The 23,860-nt window shown below is 40.0% G+C and overlaps 1 protein-coding gene across 2 annotated transcripts in view; it reads right to left on the bottom strand.

Annotated features, from left to right (window-relative positions):
• Positions 1-23,860, bottom strand: part of cmtm4 (CKLF-like MARVEL transmembrane domain containing 4) — a 34,421-nt gene that overhangs the window by 5,216 nt on the left and 5,345 nt on the right. For both annotated transcript variants that reach the window (XM_067437954.1, XM_067437957.1), the window contains one exon: positions 20,970-21,146. In XM_067437954.1, the coding sequence (XP_067294055.1) occupies positions 20,970-21,146 (177 nt within the window). The remainder of the gene's footprint in view (positions 1-20,969; positions 21,147-23,860) is intronic.

The following is a 23,860-nucleotide window of genomic DNA, read 5'->3' as shown; positions in this document are numbered from 1 at the left end:
TTAAGTTGAAATAACTTAAACATCCAAGTCGATTGTACTGCAAAAGTTAGCCTTTTTTATACAGTGTATACTGTTATGTGATGCAAGTTTTTTTAAAGTTTTTTTTTACACTACCATTCAAAAGTTTGCATATGCAAAAACATGCAAATTTAATAGCATGCCTAATAAATGTCCAATCTTCTCTCGTAACAGTATACAGAGGATTGCGTCTTTCTATGATGAAAAATGCATTGGTAGAGGTGTGCGAGTTACTTTCCCATTTTTGTCTATTGCTATTACAGTTTTCCCTCAATTAATCTACCAACCACTTTGCAACGATTTAGTTTTAAAGGGTCCTGCCCATTTTACCAAGATGTAAAATAAGTCTCTGATGTCTGTGAAGTTTTAGCTCAAAATAGCCCACAGATCATTTTTTACAGCATGTTGAAATTATCACTTTTTGAGGATGAGTAAAAACGTGCCGTTTTATTTTGTCCCTTTAAATGCAAATTAGCTGTTGCTCCCAGCCCGCTTTCAAGAAGAGGGCGGAGCTTCAAGAGCTCCAACAGCTCCCACTACCTCACTCGGACAAGCACTGAAAAGGTCAAAAATATGTCAGCCTAATGTTTTAAACCCGGAGACGGACAATGATGGAGAGAAATTTAAGAAGATGTGACAACATGTAGAAGCCAACAGGATGTTTCTGAATGGTTAGATGATGAATTTATGTAACTGATGTGGAGATAAAGGGGTACTTCAGCGCTGGGAAGATGAATCTGTATTTAAACTTGGTCATTAATGTAGTAGAAATGTGAAATTATTTTCGAATTTGGTGCGTTCTAGACTGAGAAAAGACAAAAAATGTGTTTTAGTCTCATGGGGATGAAGGACTACAATACCCAGAATGCTTCACTGCCCTACGAGGCCACCACTACTGAATCACTTTTACTTTCCCACCACCACATTCATCTTCATAAAATCAGTTCAGTTAGAGAACAGACACTACAATTAAAAACTGAACGTGTCTGTTCAATATATTGTGATTTAGCTGCTGAGGAAGTGTCACAAACGCAGCAGGAGTAAGATTACACGCATCGTGATGACCTGAATGAGCTCTTGTAATGAGAGCTGAGGTAAACGCGTCCACTCTCGCGGCAGTAGTTCTTAGCACGTGTTCAGTCTGGCCCGTTTTCAGTTCATGCCTTTGGAAGATTAACTTTCATAGGAATTAACTTGAGAAGATAAAATACTCACTTTGCTCCGCCGGCCACACCATTTATATGAATGCCTGAGCCCAGCTGAGCTGTGAGTGCGACCCCATCCCCCATGTACGAGTTGAAAATATGTGGAAATAGCTCCCTCTGCTGGCTGTAGTCTTTAGTCTCTGGCCAAGCCGATGATGCAAATTGACGATATTTGCGTCACCGGAGTAATTTTTCCAGAAATAAAATGCATAAATCTCTCATCTCAGGGGGATATGAGAGGGGGGAGCACGGTCATTCAAATATCCTCCAGGGCTTCTACTGATAGAAAGCCATATGCTAATCACTAAAGTAACCCTTTAACTATCTTCAAGTCATCGATTAGCATATTATGTCATGATAATCTATAAATCCCTGTGTGGGAACTGTTGTAAAATGCCAACAGAGCCAGATAATTTATGCTGCATGAAGATATAACATGTATAGTTTAGTTTAATTAAGGTTATAATGCATGTCATCTTGCGTTTATGACATGCTATTGCATTTGTGTTATGTATTGCAATAAATGTGAGAAGACAGATAGGGCAGCTTGAGCAGACTCAAATGTGCTTTACTACAATAATTCTTCAGGCTTGTTTGAGATGCATCCGCGCTGCCCAGAATGATCAGCGTATGACATCAAAGCACAGTGTGAGCTATTCAAAAGGATAAGGATGTAAATGCCACAAACCCTATACTGGCCATTTGTTGTAGTTCTTAAAGAGCGATTACTTCGAACGTGTTGTTTATGCTCAAACAGCAATATTACACACACAAAAAAAAGTGAAAAAAGTGAAAACAATCAACCACCCATTTAATACTTTCAAAACATCAGAGTCAAAGCGTTTAGGAGAGTGAGAAAATGGGAGGAACCAAAATTCTTCTCTGTTCACTGGAATAGGCATGAGTTTTGTCTGAGCCTTGGCTCTGCAGGGGGTGAAATGTAAAAAGCCCTTCAAAGTACATCACAAACTTAACCTCACTGGCTGGCACCTCAAATTTCACATACCAGGCCAATGCACCATGAACTGCTGGCTTTGATGTCTTCAAGTGAACACAGACCGTCTTCTCTTCTCTGCTCTAAGCAGTTTTACATGCAGTATGACGCTTGTGGGCAGTGGGATTTGAAGCTGATGGATGAGGAAAGGGATGCATCACTGACTGGCACTCACAACATTTGTCTTACGTTTGTTGACCTTGTACATGTTTTTATGCCTTTAACTAAATTAAAACCAAAATTAAATGTTGTGGAAAAAACTTTTGTGTTAAGATAACCTAAAAATGTAAAAAAAAATATTTATGATAATCTTTGATACAGTCTTGTTCAAAATAATAGCAGTACAATGTGACTAACCAGAATAATCAAGGTTTTTAGTATATTTTTTATTGCTACGTGGCAAACAAGTTACCAGTAGGTTCAGTAGATTGTCAGAAAACAAACAAGACCCAGCATTCATGATATGCACGCTCTTAAGGCTGTGCAATTGGGCAATTAGTTGAAAGGGGTGTGTTCAAAAAAATAGCAGTGTCTACCTTTGACTGTACAAACTCAAAACTATTTTGTATAGGGCCGGGATTTTAACGCGTTAATTAAGATTAATTAATTACGTGACTTTAACGCGTTAATTAATTACGCAAAAAAAATTAAAAATGTAACCGCATTTATTTTTGCACCGCGGAATGTTTTTCAATAAATCAGTTTCGACGGACCGATTATACTGGAACACCAACTAGTGCTCCGGAGTCACGACAACAACATGGGTGCGTCTCAATCAGCTCCCTAGTTCAGTAGTCAGGGCACTGATCAGGGAGTCAGCCCATTGACTTATGTCTTGATCAGTGCCCTGACTAGGGAACTAGGGAGCTGATTGAGACGCAGGGCATGAGTGAACATGAACGAAGAAGCTGATGAGACTGCTGCTGCGTCCCAATTCGCCTACTTATACTACGTCCTAAAAGTATGTACTCTTTTTGTGAAGAAAAGGTATATACTTTTGAGTGTGTAGCAGAAAAGTATGCAAGCTTCGGGACATACTACTTCGCCATCTTTAACGGACTCTGTCGCTTAGTTACGTGCATCCCGTCACCGTTTATCTGCCCTGTCAATCATCGTCAGATTCGTCACAGTTCAAATCCTCCACATTCAACTTAATCTCCTGCCGTATCGGAGAGAAATGTAGCCACTTGTTGATCTGCCATGTGTGGGTCTTTGTGGGTCAGAGACTCTCCTCATGTGTTTGCAGTTTAAATATAGTGATGCTTTAAGGTTAATGGCCAAACGTGTCATTTAAAAAGTTCACAATGCTGCTGCAGGTGAAATATAATGCGGACAACACTGAATAAATATATTTTTGTCGGGTTAAATATTGATAGTTGGTCACTTAAACCCATTTATCTAAACTTTTCTACTTAACCGTCGAACTCGCACATCCGCCATGTTTGTAGTTTTAACGCTTTTTATCCGCGTTTGTATTTCTAATCGAATCCTCGTCCAACTCGCATTGGGTTGTGGGCAATATCAGCCGTTAGAGTGCCCATCGATCCATACTACGAATTCGGACCGGAAATAGTAAACCATCCGGGAATCTTTGGAATACTCTTTTCAACATACTACGATTTGGGACATACTAATTCTATTTTCGAATACTATTTAGGATGGATAGTATGCGAATTGGGACGCAGGGTGCTTTGCTTGGCCCCCTTGGCCCCGTGGATGGGAAATTTTGTTTTAAAAAACGAAAGAATGGAAGCGTCGTCAAGAGCATGGTTGTGAGCAAGCTGTACAACAAGGAATCTGCGTATCACCGCAACACATCGAGCCTCAAATATCACAAATATGCTTTTGCTAAACTTAATGGCAAACATTGCGCTGGTCTGCTGGACTGAAATAAATAAACAATATTTTGTTGATTAAGCTTATGTATTCAGTCATTATTCAATGGTATACTAAAAATACATGTGAAAAATTACTTCTCATTGTTCTCAGGTCAAATATTTATATGCGATTAAAATGCGATTAATTTCGATTAATTAATTACAAAGCCTCTAATTAATTAGATTAATTTTTTTTTATCGAGTCCCGGCCCTAATTTTGTACAAACATTTTTTTTCTGGGATTTAGCAATCCTGTGAATCACTAAACTAATATTTAGTTGTATGACCACAGTTTTTTAAAACTGCTTGACATCTGTGTGGCATGGAGTCAACCAACTTGTGGCACCTCTCAGCTGTTATTCCACTCCATGATTCTTTAACAACATTCCACAATTCATTCACATTTCTTGGTTTTGCTTCAGAAACAGCATTTTTGATATCACCCCACAAGTTCTCAATTGGATTAAGGTCTGGAAATTGGGCTGGCCACTCCATAACATTAATTTTGTTGGTTTGGAACCAAGACTTTGCCCGTTTACTAGTGTGTTTTGGGTCATTGTCTTGTTGAAACAACCGTTTCAAGGGCATGTCCTCTTCAGTATAGGGCAACATGACCTCTTCAAGTATTTTAACATATGCAAACTGATCCATGATCCCTGGTATGCGATAAATAGGCCCAACACCATAGTAGGAGAAACATGCCCATATCATGATGCTTGCACCTCCATGCTTCACTGTCTTCACTGTGTACTGTGGCTTGAATTCAGAGTTTGGGGGTCATCTCACAAACTGCCTGTGGCCCTTGGACCCAAAAAGAACAATTTTACTCTCATCAGTCCACAAAATGTTCCTCCATTTCTCTTTAGGCCAGTTGATGTGTTCTTTGGCAAATTGTAACCTCTTCTGCACATGCCTTTTTTTTAACAGAGGGACTTTGCGGGGGATTCTTGAAAATAGATTAGCTTCACACAGACGTCTTCTAACTGTCACAGTACTTACAGGTAACTCCAGACTGTCTTTGATCATCCTGGAGGTGATCATTGGCTGAGCCTTTGCCATTCTGGTTATTCTTCTATCCATTTTGATGGTTGTCTTCCGTTTTCTTCCACGTCTCTCTGGTTTTGCTCTCCATTTTAAGGCATTGGAGATCATTTTAGCTGAACAGCCTATCATTTTTTGCACCTCTTTATAGGTTTTCCCCTCTCTAATCAACTTTTTAATCAAAGTACGCTGTTCTTCTGAAAAATGTCTTGAACGACCCATTTTCCTCAGCTTTCAAATGCATGTTCAACAAGTGTTGGCTTCATCCTTAAATAGGGGCCACCTGATTCACACCTGTTTCTTCACAAAATTGATGACCTCAGTGATTGAATGCCACACTGATATTTTTTTGAACACACCCCTTTCAACTAATTCAACTAATTGCCCAATTGCACAGCCTTAAGAGCGTGCATATCATGAATGCTGGGTCTCATTTGTTTTCTGACAATCTACTGAACCTACTGGTAACTTGTTTGCCAAGTAGCAATAAAAATATATACAAAAAACCTTGATTATTCTGGTTAGTCACATTGTACTGCTATTATTTTGAACAATACTGTACATCTAAGAATGGGTTGAAAAGTAAAAAAAAATAAACAAAATTAAAAATCATATAATAAACTTTAAAAATAAATAAATCTTAAAGGGGGGGGTGAAACACTCAGTTTCAGTCAATCTCATGTCAATCTTGAGTACCTATAGAGTAGTATTGCATCCTTCATATCTCCGAAAAGTCTTTAGTTTTATCATATTTATAAAAGAAATATGGGCTGTACCGAGTCTTTCCGGAAAAAACCGAGCGCCTGGAGGCGTATCGTGTGGGCGGAGCTAAAGAATGACAAGCGCGCAAAGCGGTGACGTCCTCAAGCGTGGAGAAACCCATGCTATCTCAGCTAATACAGATAATGATCCACAATCAAATCTGAGGCAGAAATAAATTGAACAGGAGAAACGGCAACTTCAGGACGTCCGTCTCTGTGGTATGTAGTGTATTTAGGGGCCTTTGTGTGCAGTTTATGAGGACATGATTCGGTTTATGGACTATTGTATGTGACTAGACCTTAGAGGTAGCAAGCAAAACGGTTTTGCACGTCAGAGTCAGAATAGTGTAACGTTATACAGAACAACAATGGAGTAACCGTTAGCGCATTTGAATGACGAAGCACGCGATCGTATCGTTTACTGATGTTTACTCATGCGACGGTAGCCAATAGCAGAGACATTTGAAGTTGATTTACTCACCGGCATCTTCCAAAGCAGGACCGCTCTGTCAAAAACACACTTCTTTGGTATGATTTGGTGAAGTCCTGTGACAGCAGTGACCGTGGAAATCCACTTTGCGACGCGACTGAAGCGATGCCTTGAAGCTTCCCGTCATTTCTGCGTTCAAATCGGTTCAAATGCAGCGCTGCCTTCCCGGAATGCTGTGCTGAAGCGTTGAAGTCGCTCGACGTCACCCATAGGAATAAAGTGGAGCGCGGCGCGACATAAGTGTTCACGGACGACTGGATCTGCACCTGAGAGACTGTTTACAGCGTGCATTTCCTCTCTCTCCCTCTAGTCACGCGCGCGCGCACCCTTCCGGGAGAAGAGCCCGTACGGCCCATGTAAGGACCTTCCGCTCTATTTAACGTCAAGTAGACCCATACTCGAAAAAAACTCGCTGAAACTTGTGAGAAACCGGAAGGAGTATTTTTAACACAGAAATACTCCATCAAACGTCCAACATTAGTTTTTGAAACTTTGTCTATGTTTAGGATGGGAATCCAAGTCTTTAAAGGTGTAAAAAGCTCAGTATGCATGAAACAGCATTTCACCCCCCCTTTAAAGCTACACTGTGTAACTTTTCCGTTTGCTAGAGGTCACCTATTCAAAACAAATGCGTAGTTTGATGACACCAAGTTTGAGCGCAGTATCTTGGGACATGTGGTTTTCACCTCACAGCCAGTGGGGAAAAACAAAAAACAAAAAATCGAGATAGGACCATAGACTGTAAAAAAAAAAAAATGGACGTAGTGTCCGTGACGTCACCCTTAGAATTCCGATAAGCCGTTCTGAAGCTTAAAGTAGGGGCAAGCTGGGCGTTCCCATCTTGCGAGCGAGTCATCGCGTGTCACTCCCGGATAACAGAAAATGGGTAAATGTGGGGGATGTGGGCGGAGCTTAGGTGACAATGACTATAGACAGCGGATAAATGGCCATCATCCTGTCACTCAAAGTAACCACGCCCTTAATTATGCAGAACTTTAAGGCTTTATACAACATAAACTAATGAGTTATACACAATTCACCCCCCTCACAGCCGTATAGGCCAAAACCACAAGTTGTACCAGGCTGTAAACCTGTTTTTTTTCTGCTGAAGAGCTGGGAATTTTAACATGGGGCTTAATGAGATTCTGCTCCCTTCTGGAGCCTGTCCCTAGTGGCCAGTCGAGCAATTGTAGTTTACATTACTTCCGTATTGGCTTCAAGAGAGATCGTGGGAGGTTGCCGCTTGGATAGGACTCACGTAGAAATCATGTTCAAGCAGGGTTTTCCTACATTTACATTTTTTTGGCGGCCGCCACAAAAAATTGCTGTACCGCCAAAGCCTTATTTGATGAGTTATTGTGATTTATAAATAGATGTAGAGGACTAATGCACATGACAGGGCAAACGTTAACTGAGAGACATAGAACGAGCAGAGCGCGCACACTCTGTCTGTCTTCGAAACGATCACCGTCTTAGCGCTTTCTCACTCGAATATATCAATCAAAATCAACTGAACTGACACAATGGTAAAAGGTCAGAAGACTGAATCCATGTTCCACGTGGCACGTTCGCACAATATTTTCCCTGAATTGCTGCTGGATGTGAATTGTACGGTGGCCCAGTAGTGCAGCCGTACTAAATTAAACCACAACACTACGAAATCGCCACAACACAGCGGAATTAAACCACAACACAACGGAAACACTCCCGACCATGAGGGGGCTCTCGGAGTACAAAAAAGTTAGTTTTCCTTGCCATTGCTCTATAGATTGCACAGTCTTACAAATATATAAACACTACGATCAGTTTTAAGTGTGTACCCATTAAATATCGACATGAAATATTAATTCAAAATCACCTACAGGCATTATAGCTGCATATTTATACGCAATCACGCCACGGCGCTTGATGCCTAAGGGAACGTCTGCCAATTTAACCAAGTGGTTGAAACGTATAATTTTATGAATTAAAATGACTTTTTTTTTCAAATAAATGTTCAAATTCCAATGTTGTGCATTATTGAGTCAGTTTTTTAGAATACAACAAAGCTGTGGAATTTTAAAATGTCTGTTTTTAAATGTGAAAAGTACTTTTAATTCATACAAATTATGTTTAAACTGCATGGTTGAATTGGCAGATGTTCCCTTGGGCATCAAGTGCAGTGGCAGCGTGTAAAAGCGTTTGAGTATAAATATGCAACTATAATGCATGTAGGTGATTTTGAATTGATATTTCATGTTGATACTTAATGGTTTCACACTTAAACTGATCTTAGTGTTTATATCTTTGTAGGACAGGCCAATCTATAGAGCAATGGCAAGGAAAACTAACTTTATTGCACTTCGAGAGCCCCCTGATGGTTGGGAGCATTTGACTTTGACTTTCAAATGACTTTAGAAGGAAATAATGCACTTGGACAAAAAATGATGCATGTCATGTCATTGACCTACTTATATTATTCTAATTATCTAAAAATGAATCATTAAGATCATAAAGATCATTAATTTCTGTAATGACAGCTATAAACTGTTGAGCCTTCCCATGCGTTTTAACCCACTTAAACACTAACCCTATCCCAAACTTACACCTAAATAGCAGCAAAAATGTTTGCAATTCAACATCAACACAATCAGTGCATTGTTCTTATTTGATGTAGATACACAGTAGTTAGAGTCACCTAACATAAAGTATGACCATATGGAAAGTAAATATCTTCTACTACTGAATTGACTAGACTATCAGAAAAAGAAAGAAATCGAGCCTTAAATCAAAAAGGCAAAAAAAACAGATTTCCCACACTACGAAACATTAAAGTCTCCGTTTCTCGCTCTTTATCCTTACAATCTACATAAATACACACTCTGAGAGGAGCTGGGTGGTTTGTCTATGTGCAGCCAATAAGCACATCAGCGTGACTTAGGCATGGCCACCCATGTGACAAAATGCATGATGGGAGTGATTGCCCATACTGTCTCACATGATTCTCTCCCTCTCGCTCCCTCTCTCGCGCTCTCTCATCCACACACACTCAAGCGAAACCATGCCCATCTCACACGCAATATAGAACACTAACAATATGCCAAAACCAGGATACGGTCTCAATCATTTAAACACATGCCAAACCAGCCTTTGCCTTCACACATACTTCAACAGATGGATCAAATGCAAGCCAAACCAAACTCTGAAACACACATATAATGTTAAAAAAAATGCTGATGCATTTAAAATATTTGAAGTGTAAGAACACAACGCATATGCCTGAGGTTAAACCAAAGTATAAGTCCACAGAATTATGTAATGGTGAACATACATCACAATAGCTTTAGGTTTACATTAGGGGTGTGCACGAATATTCGAATAGTCGAATATTCGATCTGTAATTAACATTCGAAAACTAAAAATACTATTCGAATTTTAATTTGTTAATTGGCTGGCAGTAAATGCAGTTGTAGCAGATATCAAGTGGTACCCTCAGGACAGAAGGACAGCCAAACATGGATGAGATGAAGGACGTGCATTTATTTACTTTAAAGAAAAACTAGGTTGGAGCAAAATTAGAAAACACACACTGGAAGGCCTACTGTTTCACTCCGCACTTCCCCCGCTGCATTCAGTCAGACTGAGCGCGAACGCTTAAAGGGGAAGCGGATAACGCATCCTAAGGTGCGCCACTAATTAAGGCCCCACCTACAACAATTGGTAGGAACTCCCGACTGGAACCATTGAAAATTAAACATAAATAACAATGAAAGGGTAACATTAAGTTGTGATGAAGTTAAAGCATTTACAAAAATATTTATTTCAACACAAATAAGTTAAGGTAAAATAAAATAATAAAAGTAGGATGACATAAAATAAAAAGTCACAAGCAACTGGCTACACAGTGCATCCATGAGAAATCCCTCTAAATCTCGCAGTTATATCTCAATCCACTGGGTGGCGTTGTGGAGCAGGTTAATAATTTAAGTGCATTTGCTCACAATGTCGTCGTCTGCCTCGCAATGTTTGGAATTAACGTTACTTCGATGAAAATTGAAAATGCTGTTTGCACTATGATGAAAATGCACAAAATGGAGTTACTTTTGATGAAATCAATTACTGAAACTGAGTTATAATGATATCACCACCACAAACGAGAATCACATGAAATCCAAACACCAGTGGAATGAGCGATCACTGCTCAGGAGTGCAGGTAAGCTCATCTGTAGCTAAGTTACCCCGAGTGCGAGTGAGATAACTTATGATAGCAAAATGATCTCGAGACAAATGCTTCCTTTAAAGTTCTTTGAGGGTTTATGAACAGAAAATACAAAGTTCTTCACTTAACCGATATCTTTAATAATAATAATAATAATAGATTTTATTTATAATGCACTTTTCATTCCGAAGAATCTCAAAGTGCAACAAAGGGGGGGGGGGGGGGGGATAACAACAAAAAAATGAATAACAAGTAAAAATATAGAATACTACAAACAATCAACCAACACAGAAAACAGAACAGAAACAGAGCTGATGGTGAACAGAAACAGAGCTGATGGTGAACAGAAACAGCTGATGGTGAACAGAAAACAGCTGATGGTGGAAGTCTCTGTTAGCTCCGCAGCACACTGTGGTCCACTCCATGTTTCAGATTTCTCCCAGTGGCAGTGTCCCGATGACATCGCTGAGGCACGACAGCTGAAGACCAGATGATGGGTCTTCTTCATGATGATTCAAACGATGGGGATCGCCGCAGCACCATGCAGGAGGCAGAACATTCCTCCGGGCACTTCTGTGGACACACCGGGGCCGGCGCAGATGTCGCTCCACGGTCGCAATGCAGGACGGAACAGCGGCGCAGCCGAGAAGCAGAACATCCCAACATCATGCCGGACGCCGACGACGAGAGCCCGGATGACGCTAGCCCGGTGCAAACTTCAGCCACCATGCAGCTTAAGCCCAAGGGAGACCACCAGTGAGCACCCGCGGCGAGAAACATAAAATGTCCTCCAAACCAGAAACCAACCGCAGCAATTCAAATGTAAACATTAGAGAAGCGGTTGAAAACGGCGAAACGACGAACAACGACTTCTCAGTGGCTGCCAGCAATCAGCAACAGTCCCAATTGTAGCTCTGACTGTTAGACTAGTCACAAACATAAGGAAATAAAATAAAATGTAAATCTAATAGTACATTAACATGATTTGTTGTGGGTGGAGAAGCGGCGAACAGACGACGCCAGCGTCCTCTCCCCCACGTTCTTTGTCTCCGCAACGCCTGTCAGTGGCGCATTTTCTCACCCGAGAATAATATCATAATCCAATAATATTATAGTTTATCCCTACATGAAAATGTGAAACAATACAAAGTAAACACATCAGCCATATCAAACACACGCACACACAGGTCGGTAGGCTATAGCCTATTGACGTTTGTGTGTGTGTGTGTGTGTGTGTGTGTGTGTGTATACGTCACGCTAACTGACGCGCTCTGCGCTCGTGCTTCTTGAGCTTATAATGCTTTTGTTCTTTAGGCATTTTTTTACACACTGTTTAATGTTTTAAAAACCTTAAGATATAACGTAAGCGTGTTGTGTACATTGCCTAATCATAAGCTTGTTCAGAAATGGTGACGACATGTTTAGAGAAAAAAAGAAAGAAACATCTCTCATTTTCTCAAAATACCTAATTTAAATAAACGAATATTCGAATATTCGATTTTTATGAGCCCAAATATTCGAATACAATATTTTGGGAAAATGCCCATCCCTAGTTTACATCATCATTGAAGTTTACATACAACAAATAAGTTCATGGAGGTAATATGAGATTGTGCACAAATAAATGAAGTCATGAGTGCCCTTGAAATGCACTCTCAGGAGTGTGTGTGTGTGTGTGTGTGTGTGTGTATACATGTTATTCTAGTCTGGTGGGGACTTCAACCTGAATGCACATAGACTCATGGAGGGACTCACTGCGGGGACCTAAATTGAGGTCCCCATGGTTACAAAAGCTTATAAATCATACAGAATGAGTTATTTTGGAAATGTAAAAATGCAGAAAGTTTCCTGTGATGGGTAAGTTTAAGGGTAGGGGCAGTGTATATATATATATATATATATATATATATATATATATATATATATATATATCCAGAAAGATGTGATGCGAAAGACGCACCAGACGTGTGTCTCTCTCTCTCTCTTTGTGTGTGTGTGTGTGTACTGGTGGACTGCATAAAGAGAAGGCAAACTGGCCTCAGGAGGGGTTTAAAACTGAGAAATAGTGTTCACACTGGGTTCATATCTCTGATGTATTTAACAGCCACTGTGGCCCTCCAAGTTGTTAACAAAGGACTTTTTTGGAAGAAACCAAACCTACAGTGGAGGCATTTATAATGTTTCAAAATATTTCAAATAAATGCTGTTCTTGTAATTTCAATTAATCAAAGAAGCATCGGTTTCAACATGATTTGTGAAGGATCATGTGATGCTGAAGACCAGCGTAATAATGCAGAAATTTAGGTTTTGCATCACAGGAATAAATCATATTTTTATTCAAATATATTCAAATAGAAAAAAAATGTTTAAATAAAAGTAATAAATCAAATTAATGCATCTTGGGTGAGCATAAAGACTTCAAAAACATTTAAATGTTTTAAAAGTAGTGTACACTTAAGCCTAGTTCACACTGCCCGATTTTTGCCCCGATTTTGAGTCGCCGACAGGTTTTGTGAAATCGCCGACAAATGCCCGAGATCACAGGCAAATCGGTGCTCGTGCACGCGAGTGACAATCACGCAGTATGAATGATCAAAGACGCGATCAGAGAGAATCGCCGACGAGTCGCCGACGCCGGTGAGATATTTGGCATGCTAAATATCTGGACCTGTCGGCGATTCAAACTCCTGCTGTGTGAACAGCGTTCTGACTGAAAATTACACCGACAGCCAATGAGAGAGTGAGATACAGGGCAGCAGGAGGTTCAGGGAGGAGTTATAAAGCAGAATTTCAGTATTTTAATAGATATATTTACAATTCTATCAAACAGAAACAAAGGCCAAACATTTGCACATCCAGCCATAGCAGCAGCACATTAAATAATTATTTATTTACCTCAAACTGTCTTTGCAGAACAAAATCCTGGCTCCCTCTGTCTCTCCAACAATATCTTCCGCCATAATCTTTTTTCTTTTTCTCCACAAATCAGCGCACATACAATTTGAAGCAAACTTTGTGCAGTTTATCATTTTTAATAACAATTCCAAGTCTCGCGCGAGAACTCCGGTCTGACGCACGTGTGATCTCGCGTTGTTTACTTGTAACATCGCACGTGTGTTTGGGAAACGTAGTTTGCACACCGGAGAGCGCGAGAGTTGTCGGCGATTCTTCCTCTTGATCAGTCATGCAGTGTGAACTCCTCTGTCGTCAAACCATCGTGCAGTGTGAACACAGCAGTGACTGAATGATACCCCAGATAGTCATGCAGTGTGAATAGAGCAGTGACCCGACGAGTTTGAAAATCGTGCAGTCTGAACTAGGCTTTAGCGTAGCGGCATCACCTTCAAATGCAGCAAATGAGTGAAACAATTTTTTTATACCCATGAGTGTGTGTTAATGGGAGACAGAGCATTCAGCAAACCGTTGCCAAACAAGTTATTTATGCACAAGAGCTATCTTCAAGCAGAGTATCAATGTAAAAACATGCATATGTGTGCAAGAAACAGAGAATTAGGCGGGGTCTTAGCTGAGCTTCTGCACACGGCCTGTGCCAAATATTCTCAGTGGTGCGTTAATACTGAGTTACACACTGTTTTAGGCATCAGGAGGCCCATAGATCTTGGAATTGTGTAAAATAAAATCCATTCCAAGTTTGCAGGGCGACATAACCTGAATACTAAAGGTTCAGTCATATCTCTTCATCCGTCTCAGTGGTGAGATTTAAGCTTTAAATGAAGCTGCAAAAAGCTTTTCCTGGACCCTCCTTTGGTGTGCTGGGATGCTCTGATGCTCTGTGTGTAAGAGAGACAGCATGATGCTATATTAACCATTGTCCTTCATTGGAAATGCTCCCTATATATAGTTTCCACCACCATAAAAGGAGGTTGTAGATGGAAAATCATCTTGACAATATCAGAAAATATCAGAAAGAAATATTATTAAATCCACTTGGGCTGCGTCCGAAAGCCTGTTCCGCTGCCCTCATCAGGCAATGACTTCAAAGGCAGCGTTTTCGCCCTAAGTTAAAGTGATAGTAGCCTACCCCCAAAAATGAAAATGTGATGTTTATCTGCTTCACTGGCGCAATCATAGATATATATAATGTAGATGCCTCATTCAGGCGATCCGCACAAGCACTCATGAGGACTCTATGATCGCAAAAGTTTGACCTTACCAGACGGAAGTAATAGCGGGTGGGAACACTAGATGGAAAACAAATACTATTTGGTTTCTCACAGAAACCGATTGGTTCGTGTCTTAAGACATCAATGTGTCGTCACGAGCAGCAGGGTTTTTGTGCATGTTGTCCAAGCATGTTTTTTTTTTTTACTCTCATAGAGTTGTTACCCATTCACATGCATTATGACTGGAGACATTATGACATTATCTACTGAAGAAACAAAGACATCTTGGATGCACTGGGGGTAAGCAGAAACATCACATTTTCCTTTTTGGGTGAATTATCCCTTTAACTCTCAAAAATAATTGTAGACAAATTTCCAAAGCACCATAAAGGTTTAAGGATCTTCAACAAAATAGAGACAGCTTGGGTGATAACTAAGCAAATGTTTAAAGGTGCACTATGCAACTTTCCGTCCACTAGAATGCGCCTATTCAAAACAAAGGAGTAGTTTGATGATGCTAAGTTTGGGCACAGCATCTTGGGACATGTGGTCTTCACCTCACAGCCGGTGGAAAATAGGGCTCGTGCAGAAATCATGTTCAGGGATGCGATTATTAACGTTACTGTAGTATGAAGCAGAGCAGGACCGAGTATTGTGGGAGCTCAGCAAGGCTGCTGGGGCAATTGTTACACAAACACACGCCTCACAAGCAGCAGGACTTTTATTATGATGGGACAGGACACAAGTCGCCGGGCACCGACGCTATTTACGCTTTTCAGGTCATGACTAGGAGGTAATGCAGTTCTGTTTATCATATTAGATACATTTAAGTGTAACTTCAGGTGCCATTTTTATCTTTTTAGCCAAACTGTTACTGAATCAAATGTGAAGGATGCATCTATGCTGCCTTCTAAAAATCGATCAGATGAAGGTATCTCAGGAGACACGATCATAGGATTCGGACCTGCCATGTTGCCTCCCATGTGCTACCTGCAGAGGAAGCATTTCCAACTTTCGAGTATATAGTTAGTTGAATAATAATTATTATTATTTATGATGTTTTACAAGTCATAATGAGTCGGATTTCATCTTAAATGCATCTTTACTCTACTCGCGATTGGCCTGTACTTTAGTTCATGTTCAGTAATGACACATAATCATAGGTTTACTGTAAAGCATCTCAAGTCTCAGAGAGGCCATTCCATTAAAGCACACAATGTAAAACCAATCATTATCCTGTCACCTCACAAAGTCAAATCTCTCCTCATTTCCTTCTAAAATGCAACATCTATTTCTAGTTGCTTTTCTGTGTGTGTGTGTGTGTGTGTGTGTGTGTGTGTGTGTGTGTGTGTGTGTGTGTGTGTGTGTGTGTGTGTGTGTGCGGTTAAAGAAGGTTTGTAAATTGTGAATTGGTACAATGGTGCCAGCGTACTGCCGTGAGCTGAATGTGGTCATTCTACTGACCTATCACTTTCAATAATGTCATTCACCATCCCAGCCCCCTTTGAGCCTGGCACTGAATCACACCATCAAAGCACTCAGCGGGAGTAGGGGGTGCTGTACAATAGACAGACTGTCTCACGCAACCGGCCCTCTGCAAAACCAACTGCCACAAGACACTACCAGCTAGCTTGACTAAATCAACGTTAGTAGACATGAACCGATTTAGGGCAAACAGATTTTAAGACCTAAAACGCACACCACAGCTGAGCTCTTTATAGGGAAAAGTGTAATTGCTGCTGGGTTTGGGAGGATTTTATCTCAAAATGAGACCACAATTACAGGACCAAAAAGTACCGTTTAGTTTTAGCGCTGTGTCATGTGAAATTTCCTGAAGCACAGCAGCGGTGAAGTTACGAAAGTCAGGGATACAAACATGAAGGAGGGCAGGAGAGCAGGAGAGCAAGGCTGTTACTGAACAAACCCCTGTCCCAGTGCATCCATTCCAGAACAAATGAGAGGCCTGGGCCAGTGGGGTTTGCCTAGCAGGAGCTGATGCTCAGTCCAAAACCTCCAAAGCCCCACCACAGTTGAAATGGTCCTAAAGATCACAGTTCTTCCAATGAGTCGCGGCAATACCAAGAAAACCCTGTCAGTATTCAAAACATACAAACGTACACACTATGGACATAATAGGCATCTCAAAAACCCTTTTTAATATCTTTCCCATGACCAACACAAGTCAATCTTTTACCCCCTGCCATTTCCTCTTATTTTATCCACTGTAAATAAAATGCTAAAAAAGAAAAGAAAAAGAAAAACGCCAAAACTGCCAGACCAAACTTGTCAAAGCATTAAGACAGAGTAAAGGTCTTGTCCTAAATCAAAATGTAATGCACTAAGCTTTTTTTGTTCAATAAATGGTTAAAATAAACTGATAATCCTGATTATTTTGCTTATGATTATTAATGAAGATTGTTCTAATTTAAGATTTTTATTTATTTTTACATTTCATCATAATTAATTAATAATAAAACATCAACTCATTCATACTCATGAGAGTTTTACCTTATCTAGTTTCCTGATTTATTATATTTATCATATATTTTATTTGACAAATGTTAAAAAAAGTTCATAATTTTAATTCCAATAATTCCAAACTATGTTAACGTTTTTGTATTAAACAAACTGAAAGGCTGTATTGTAGTACAAAGTTTGTGTAAATGCATCTATTCAGCAACAATAATTGCAAACAATATAGTCAAGATTCATGTGTGGCGTTATTATATTTCATCACTGAGAAGGTTTGCTTGCAGATTTAAGGCCCTGTCCCAAATGACACACTTGAAATGCACTTTTGGACTTGTGGATATGGACTTACAATGGCTGAGCGGGTGCGATGAGTCCATGAGACCGTAGGGTGTCCCATTTGTCATTTTAGGATCCAGCAGGGTTCTCGTGAACATGCACCCTCGATGCGCACTTTTGCTGAGACTGGTAAGAGCTCTGCAGCAGACTTCTTCCTGACACTCAAAGTGACATCACATTACGAAAGTGCGGAATCGTGGTAAGGGTTTAGGGTGTCATTTGGGACAGGGCCTTAGAGCAGCAAAAAGCAGAAGCGGCCAGGTGAATGAACACAGACTGGCTGCAGTTTCATTTGAGCAGAATATCACAATGGAGCTCACTAAAATCAAACATATTTCTCAGTATTTTAGGATCTCCTGTGCTTTTTTTGGAGTGCAGCTGCCAGGTCGGGAATATTAAGTAAAACTGGGGGGAAAATATATCAATTTAGGAGGTTAAAACTCTGATTGGGTTTAAACTTGACATCTGCAAAACTTGTGGAGACTTACCAATGCAAGATAAAAGAAAATGTCAAATAGGAGAAGAAAAAAAAAAAGAAGATAAATAATCACTGGGCCAATATCACATTCCCAAACGACGCCTAATAACTCGAGAGAAGCGAAAATCGTGATCACAATCAAAAAGCCCCATGTAAAAAGCATATCACAGAACTTTTGAAACCAGTTTGCAAACAAGGGTTCAACTTTCTCCATCTACTGTACGTCTGGGTGGGCACATGAAATATTAAAGAAAACAGAAATTTGAACTTAAATTGGTAGAGGCACTTTCTTCTTGTCTGTGTGAGGTTAAGCACATATTCTTGCGTATACCATAATGCAATGAGATAGTTATGGTTGGATGTGAGTTGCTGTTACTTTTCTTGGTACATGCACAGCTCTGGAAATAAAACTCTACAGCCTTTTCCATCATAAGCTCTGTAATAGATCCACAGCAATGAGGTCCAATTAAGCTGAGCTTTGTGTGTGAGTGTGTGTGTATAGGCATGGGGACAAAGGGAACCATGCCTTATTAATCTTTCAGTGAATCAGTAAATTCATCTCCCAAGAGCAGCCATTCATGTTTGCTAGAAGCGGGTTTAATGAGAGCTGTGAGCACACAGGCTCCCATTCTGAGCAATACGAACCCTGTGTGCATGGCCTCCTCCTCAGCAGCACTGGACACAAGAGAGCAGCTTATTTTCCTAGTATGTCATGGCAACAGAAAACCCATTTAATTTACTGTATGTAGGCAGCAGATCACCACAAACAACTAACGCTTTCTCATTATCTATTATCACAAGTGCTTCTTAAAGGTGTCATGAATTGGCTTTTTAAAGTTTTTTATACTGTTGACTGAGGGCAACTAATGATGTTTGTGTGGTGTTTACATTCAAAAACATCATAGGCTATGGCATATACAATAGGCTATTTTCTACACTGGTTTTGAGGCTCTCTCCAAAACGCTGGGTTTTGGAAGGCGTGCCGCACTGGAGACTTGGACGTAAACGCCCACGGCTAGGACTGGATAAGATTTGCATATATTTTAATGAGCTTAAGCTCCCCTTTCAGTGAGGAGAGAATGAGGGAGAAGCGGCAACCATAATGATTATCTCGATCACAGGGCTCGTAAACATCTTTATCAAACAAACACAATGATTTATATCTCATCGACCCACGATTGATTGGACTATTATTTTTATATTATACATAGCCCGCAAGATCGGACGATATAAGCGTGAACCGCACGCGCACACATACACGTTTGCCGCACGCGCCGCCCTTCAGATGTCAACTCGAGAGAGACTGGGAGAGAATAGCAGATCAAGAACGGAATACTAAGAGATTCATTGGCCTGCCGGGCTTTGCGAGACCTGGCCCATACGTGTTTGAGTCCAGCGTGCTAAAGGTATGCTCTGTTAGACACGTACACATAAGCAAAACGATCTATAACAATGCAATACTATTACATATAAAAACACGGTTTACTCACATGTGTGTTGCACCATTTCTGCCACATCCAAATCCAGCATCGATCTGAGATCGATCTGAACGCTTCTGCAGTGAAATGAAGTGAACAAACAGTGAACCACTGTCTTCCCCACGTGAGCTGGAACTTCATTATAAATAAAGTTCAACCACACACTCCTAATATTAGGATCAGAAGGAAGCTTATGCAGCGACTGTGTTCTCTTTCACAACCAGGAATAGCGCAATATCTTTATCTTCCTCGGCATGTTTATTGTTGTTGACCAGCTAGCACGAGCCCTCCATCGGTGGGCGAGGCTACTGGATTAGATGCGCTTTAGATTCTGTAGAGGCGGTGTTTCGTTGTGCACTGACATCAGTATGAAGCACAGGACCAGGCTGAGCCTGGTGTCTATGAAAGCTTTTCTTCGACTAACAAGGAAGTTTTCAGGTCTCTAAAACTTACAGGATATTCTTATATTACCATGACCTTTTATGTATCAAAAGCTCAAGGAAAATTCATCGCCCCTATTTAGTATCATGCAGGGGTGTCCAAACCTTCTCCTGGAGGGCCACTTTCCCACAGAGTTTAGCCTTAACACACCTGCCTGGAAGTTTCTAGTATGGCTACTAAGGGTATGTTTCCACGACAACAATGTACTAAAAACGGAAAAGTTCTTCCTTTGTTTTTTTTCACGTATAGACAACAGCGCTGTCAAAACAATACCCGTTCACAAGGATCCGCAAAACCCGAACAATGTTATGCGTCCTAGGCCAGTAGTTGGCGGTCATTTTCTCAAGAAACACTATGCACCAATAGACTGAACATGCAATATGCATGTGCATGATGTCACCATTTTTCACAAATTGGTGTTTCTGTTGTTTACATGGAAACTTGTACTTTGAAACCTGTTTTCAAATGCTTGCGTTTTCAGGGCACCAAAACACCAATGAGCAGCCAAAACACATAAAAAGCTTTCAGTGTAAACAGCCCCTAAGACTTTGATTAGCTGGTTATGGTGTGTCTAACTGGGGTTGGAGCTAAACTGTGAGGGGCTGCATTTCTCAAAAGCATTGTGAGCTAAGTTGATCGTAGAGACCATTGCCGTCAATGGTTCTATGATCTACTTGGGCCTACGATGCTTTTGGGAAACGCAGCCCAGGACAGTGGCCCTCCGCAGGATTGGACACCCCTGCACTAGAAACTTCCTGATAAGTGAGTTGGAGCTGGTTTAAGCTAAAATCAGGATTTGACACCCCTTGTGTTATCCCATTAAAAATGGATTGAAGGAAAAATAGTAGCACAATAAAAAAAAATTGTCTTTATGCCAAATGCACCACATCAAAATGGCAGAAAACCCAATTAAATAACTTAAAATAATAAAATAAAATTAAATAATACTAAGTCAGCTTTTTGAGGTGAACTACCCATTTAAAAGTCTAACGTTGTGAAGGATTTTGTGAAGTTTTGAGTGGAAATCAAATCATCAAGTTAATAAGTATGACATACTGTTAGACTCCAGTTGACATGTGGCACTTTGGTGTGCAGGTTCAGGCTGAAGATGAGGAGCAAGACGCCTGTGACAACAAAGGCACTGCAGCTGACAAACTCAAAGAGGTAGACGCCGGCACAAGGCGAGCACATCATTATGGTCTCAATAGAGATGAAAGAAATGAGAGCCAGGACCTGCAACAGAGAGGAGAATATTTTAAAAACAAAACAACATGCATTCGTCTCAGCAGTAAACAACTCACTTTATTTTATCAAGCAGAAAATCAAAGCCAGCATCTAATGTTGATTTAAACGATACAATCACACCGATTCATCTCCAAATCATGTTGTCTGATTTAGGAATACAATATAATACAATGTAGTCCTTTGTGAAGTACCACAAGAAAGTATTTTTTCTCAAAGGGCTGATTCAAGGAATAAATGACTCATCTACATTCAGGGCTTACTTTGTAATACGTTTTCCACATGGTCATAACAGAGCCTTGTAGAGTATGTTGAACCCTACTGAAGTCGCAGAGGGTTCACCAATGTTTTCCTGCCGCATTTGTCAGTAGACCACAGCACGGGAAGAATTCTGAGGTTAAAATGCTATTTAGGTGTTATGCAGCCTTGACTCTCCAGCATAAAACCTCAGACAGATTACAGGTTGGCTCGCTCCAACAGGGGAGACAGAACCACTGCCACAAAACATTCCAACGTCCAGGCGTGGGCCGTTTCCAGCTGGCCCGGACCGGATGCTGTCATACGAAAGATGCACGCATCTAGATATGGAAGTACAATGTGGAAACCTCCCTAGTAAATTAATGATTTCTGTGATGGATGTAGGCTTGCTAATGGAACAACAGTGATAGTCAGCCAACACAATTAGCCTCTCTTGATGCTGAGGAATAAAAGCAAAACCAAACACTGGACCATGACACTATAGGTATCCAATAGCATGGAAAGTGTATGCATTACATGACCAAAATGTGGACTCTTCTTTAATCAACTGCAAAGGGCTGAGGGTCCCATTAGAGGAACCAATAAGATAGTTTTAATTAGTGGACTAAAATATTGAATGCTCAGGGCCTTGTTTATTTATATATATATATATATATATATATATATATATATATATATATATATATATATATATATATATATATATATATATATATATATATATATAAGGTACCTCTCAAAAAATTAGCATATTGTGATAAAGTTCATTGTTTTCCATAATATAATGATAAAAATTAAACCTTCATATATTTTAGATTCATGGCACACCAACTGAAATAATCTAAAAAAAATATAGCATATTTCATCCAATTAATAAAAGAAAAGTGTTTTTAATACAAAAAAAAAGTCATCCTTCAAATAATTATATTCAGTTATGCACTCAATACTTGGTCAGGAATCCTTTTGCAGAAATGACTGCTTCAATGCGGCGTGGCATGGAGGCGATCAGCCTGTGGCACTGCTGAGGTGTTATGGAGGCCCAGGATGCTTCGATAGCGGCCTTAAGCTCATCCAGAGTGTTGGGTCTTGCGTCTCTCAACTTTCTCTTCACAATATCCCACAGATTCTCTATGGGGTTCAGGTCAGGAGAGTTGGCAGGCCAATTGAGCACAGTAATACCATGGTCAGTAAACCATTTACCAGTGGTTTTGGCACTGTGAGCAGGTGCCAGGTCGTGCTGTGTCGAACACAATCAGAGTTATATTAAGAAATATCCTGGCTCTTGCAAGCTTTATAATGGCAGTGAACGGGACCCACGAGTTTGAAGCTCAAAAAGTGCATCCACCATTATACATGGCTCCGGGGGGTTAATAAAGGCTTTCTGAAAATAATCGATAGGTTTTTGTTTATTATCCCACTGGAGCCGTGTGGAGTACATTTTAGACATGGCCGTAACAACCATAGACCGTGAGGGAAGTCCTCCCACCCCAAATAATTAGAAATGGCCAAATTGTCCCCCCACAATATTTGAAATTCTTGCACTGATCACCTCCACTCCATTACACAGTGCTCTGTATGTTAGGATGACAAAAAGGTTTTAAAGTTACATTTAAAGATACAGGTCTAATGGCGCTCTTCATCGTCAAAACGATTAAGATGGCTAATCAAAGTAGGCAGGTTTTTATGTTCTCTTTCGGGTTTCTAAGAGTCTTAACACAGACAAGTGTATCAATCTATCTCTTAATGCCATTGTGGGGACTCTATTCTTTCTGGTGAAATCATAAAACTAAATATTCTCTTAATATACAATTATTAAACAACATTGATTTTAATGAAGAACAACAAAAAAACAAAAAAAACAACGATATGAGGGCGGATTAGAACTTGTAACTTTCGACACGGTTTACAAAAAAATCTACCACTAGACCACTGAGGACTAAATCTATGAATTTATACATTAACAGGAATAATGAAAAACAAATGGCAAATGATTGCAAATATTATTTTCAAATAGTCCCAAAATGATTATCTCCCAACTAGAATTACACCTAGAATTTCGTTCACTGTTCTGTTTCTTTATGCTTGATTCTCTTTATTTTTTTTAAATGGTCCCTACCAATGTTAAAGACATTTGAACTTTTTTGAGCTTCAAACTCACTGCCATTAAAAAGCATAGAAGCATCAGGATATTTATTTATATTACTTAATGGTAAGTCGATTACTTCTAAACAATAGATTGCTTCTAAAATTCTCTGTAATTAAATATTCTATAGTATTTCATAGGAAAGCTGAATGTTATCACAAAGTGTCAACCGCTTTTTACCCAAATGACTTAAACCTTTCTTTAATATCACGGCCGGCTTATTTGCACTGATCCCACTATAAGGAAGTGTGGACCAAAGATAAATAACTGCTTATATCATCACACTCCTGTCACAGTGCCAACA

The sequence above is a fragment of the Pseudorasbora parva genome, chromosome 1, assembly GCF_024679245.1.
Source record: "Pseudorasbora parva isolate DD20220531a chromosome 1, ASM2467924v1, whole genome shotgun sequence".
Classification (NCBI taxonomy): domain Eukaryota; kingdom Metazoa; phylum Chordata; class Actinopteri; order Cypriniformes; family Gobionidae; genus Pseudorasbora; species Pseudorasbora parva.
The sequence above is the reverse complement of the archived record's forward strand: the minus strand, read 5'-3'. Positions and strand labels throughout refer to the sequence as shown.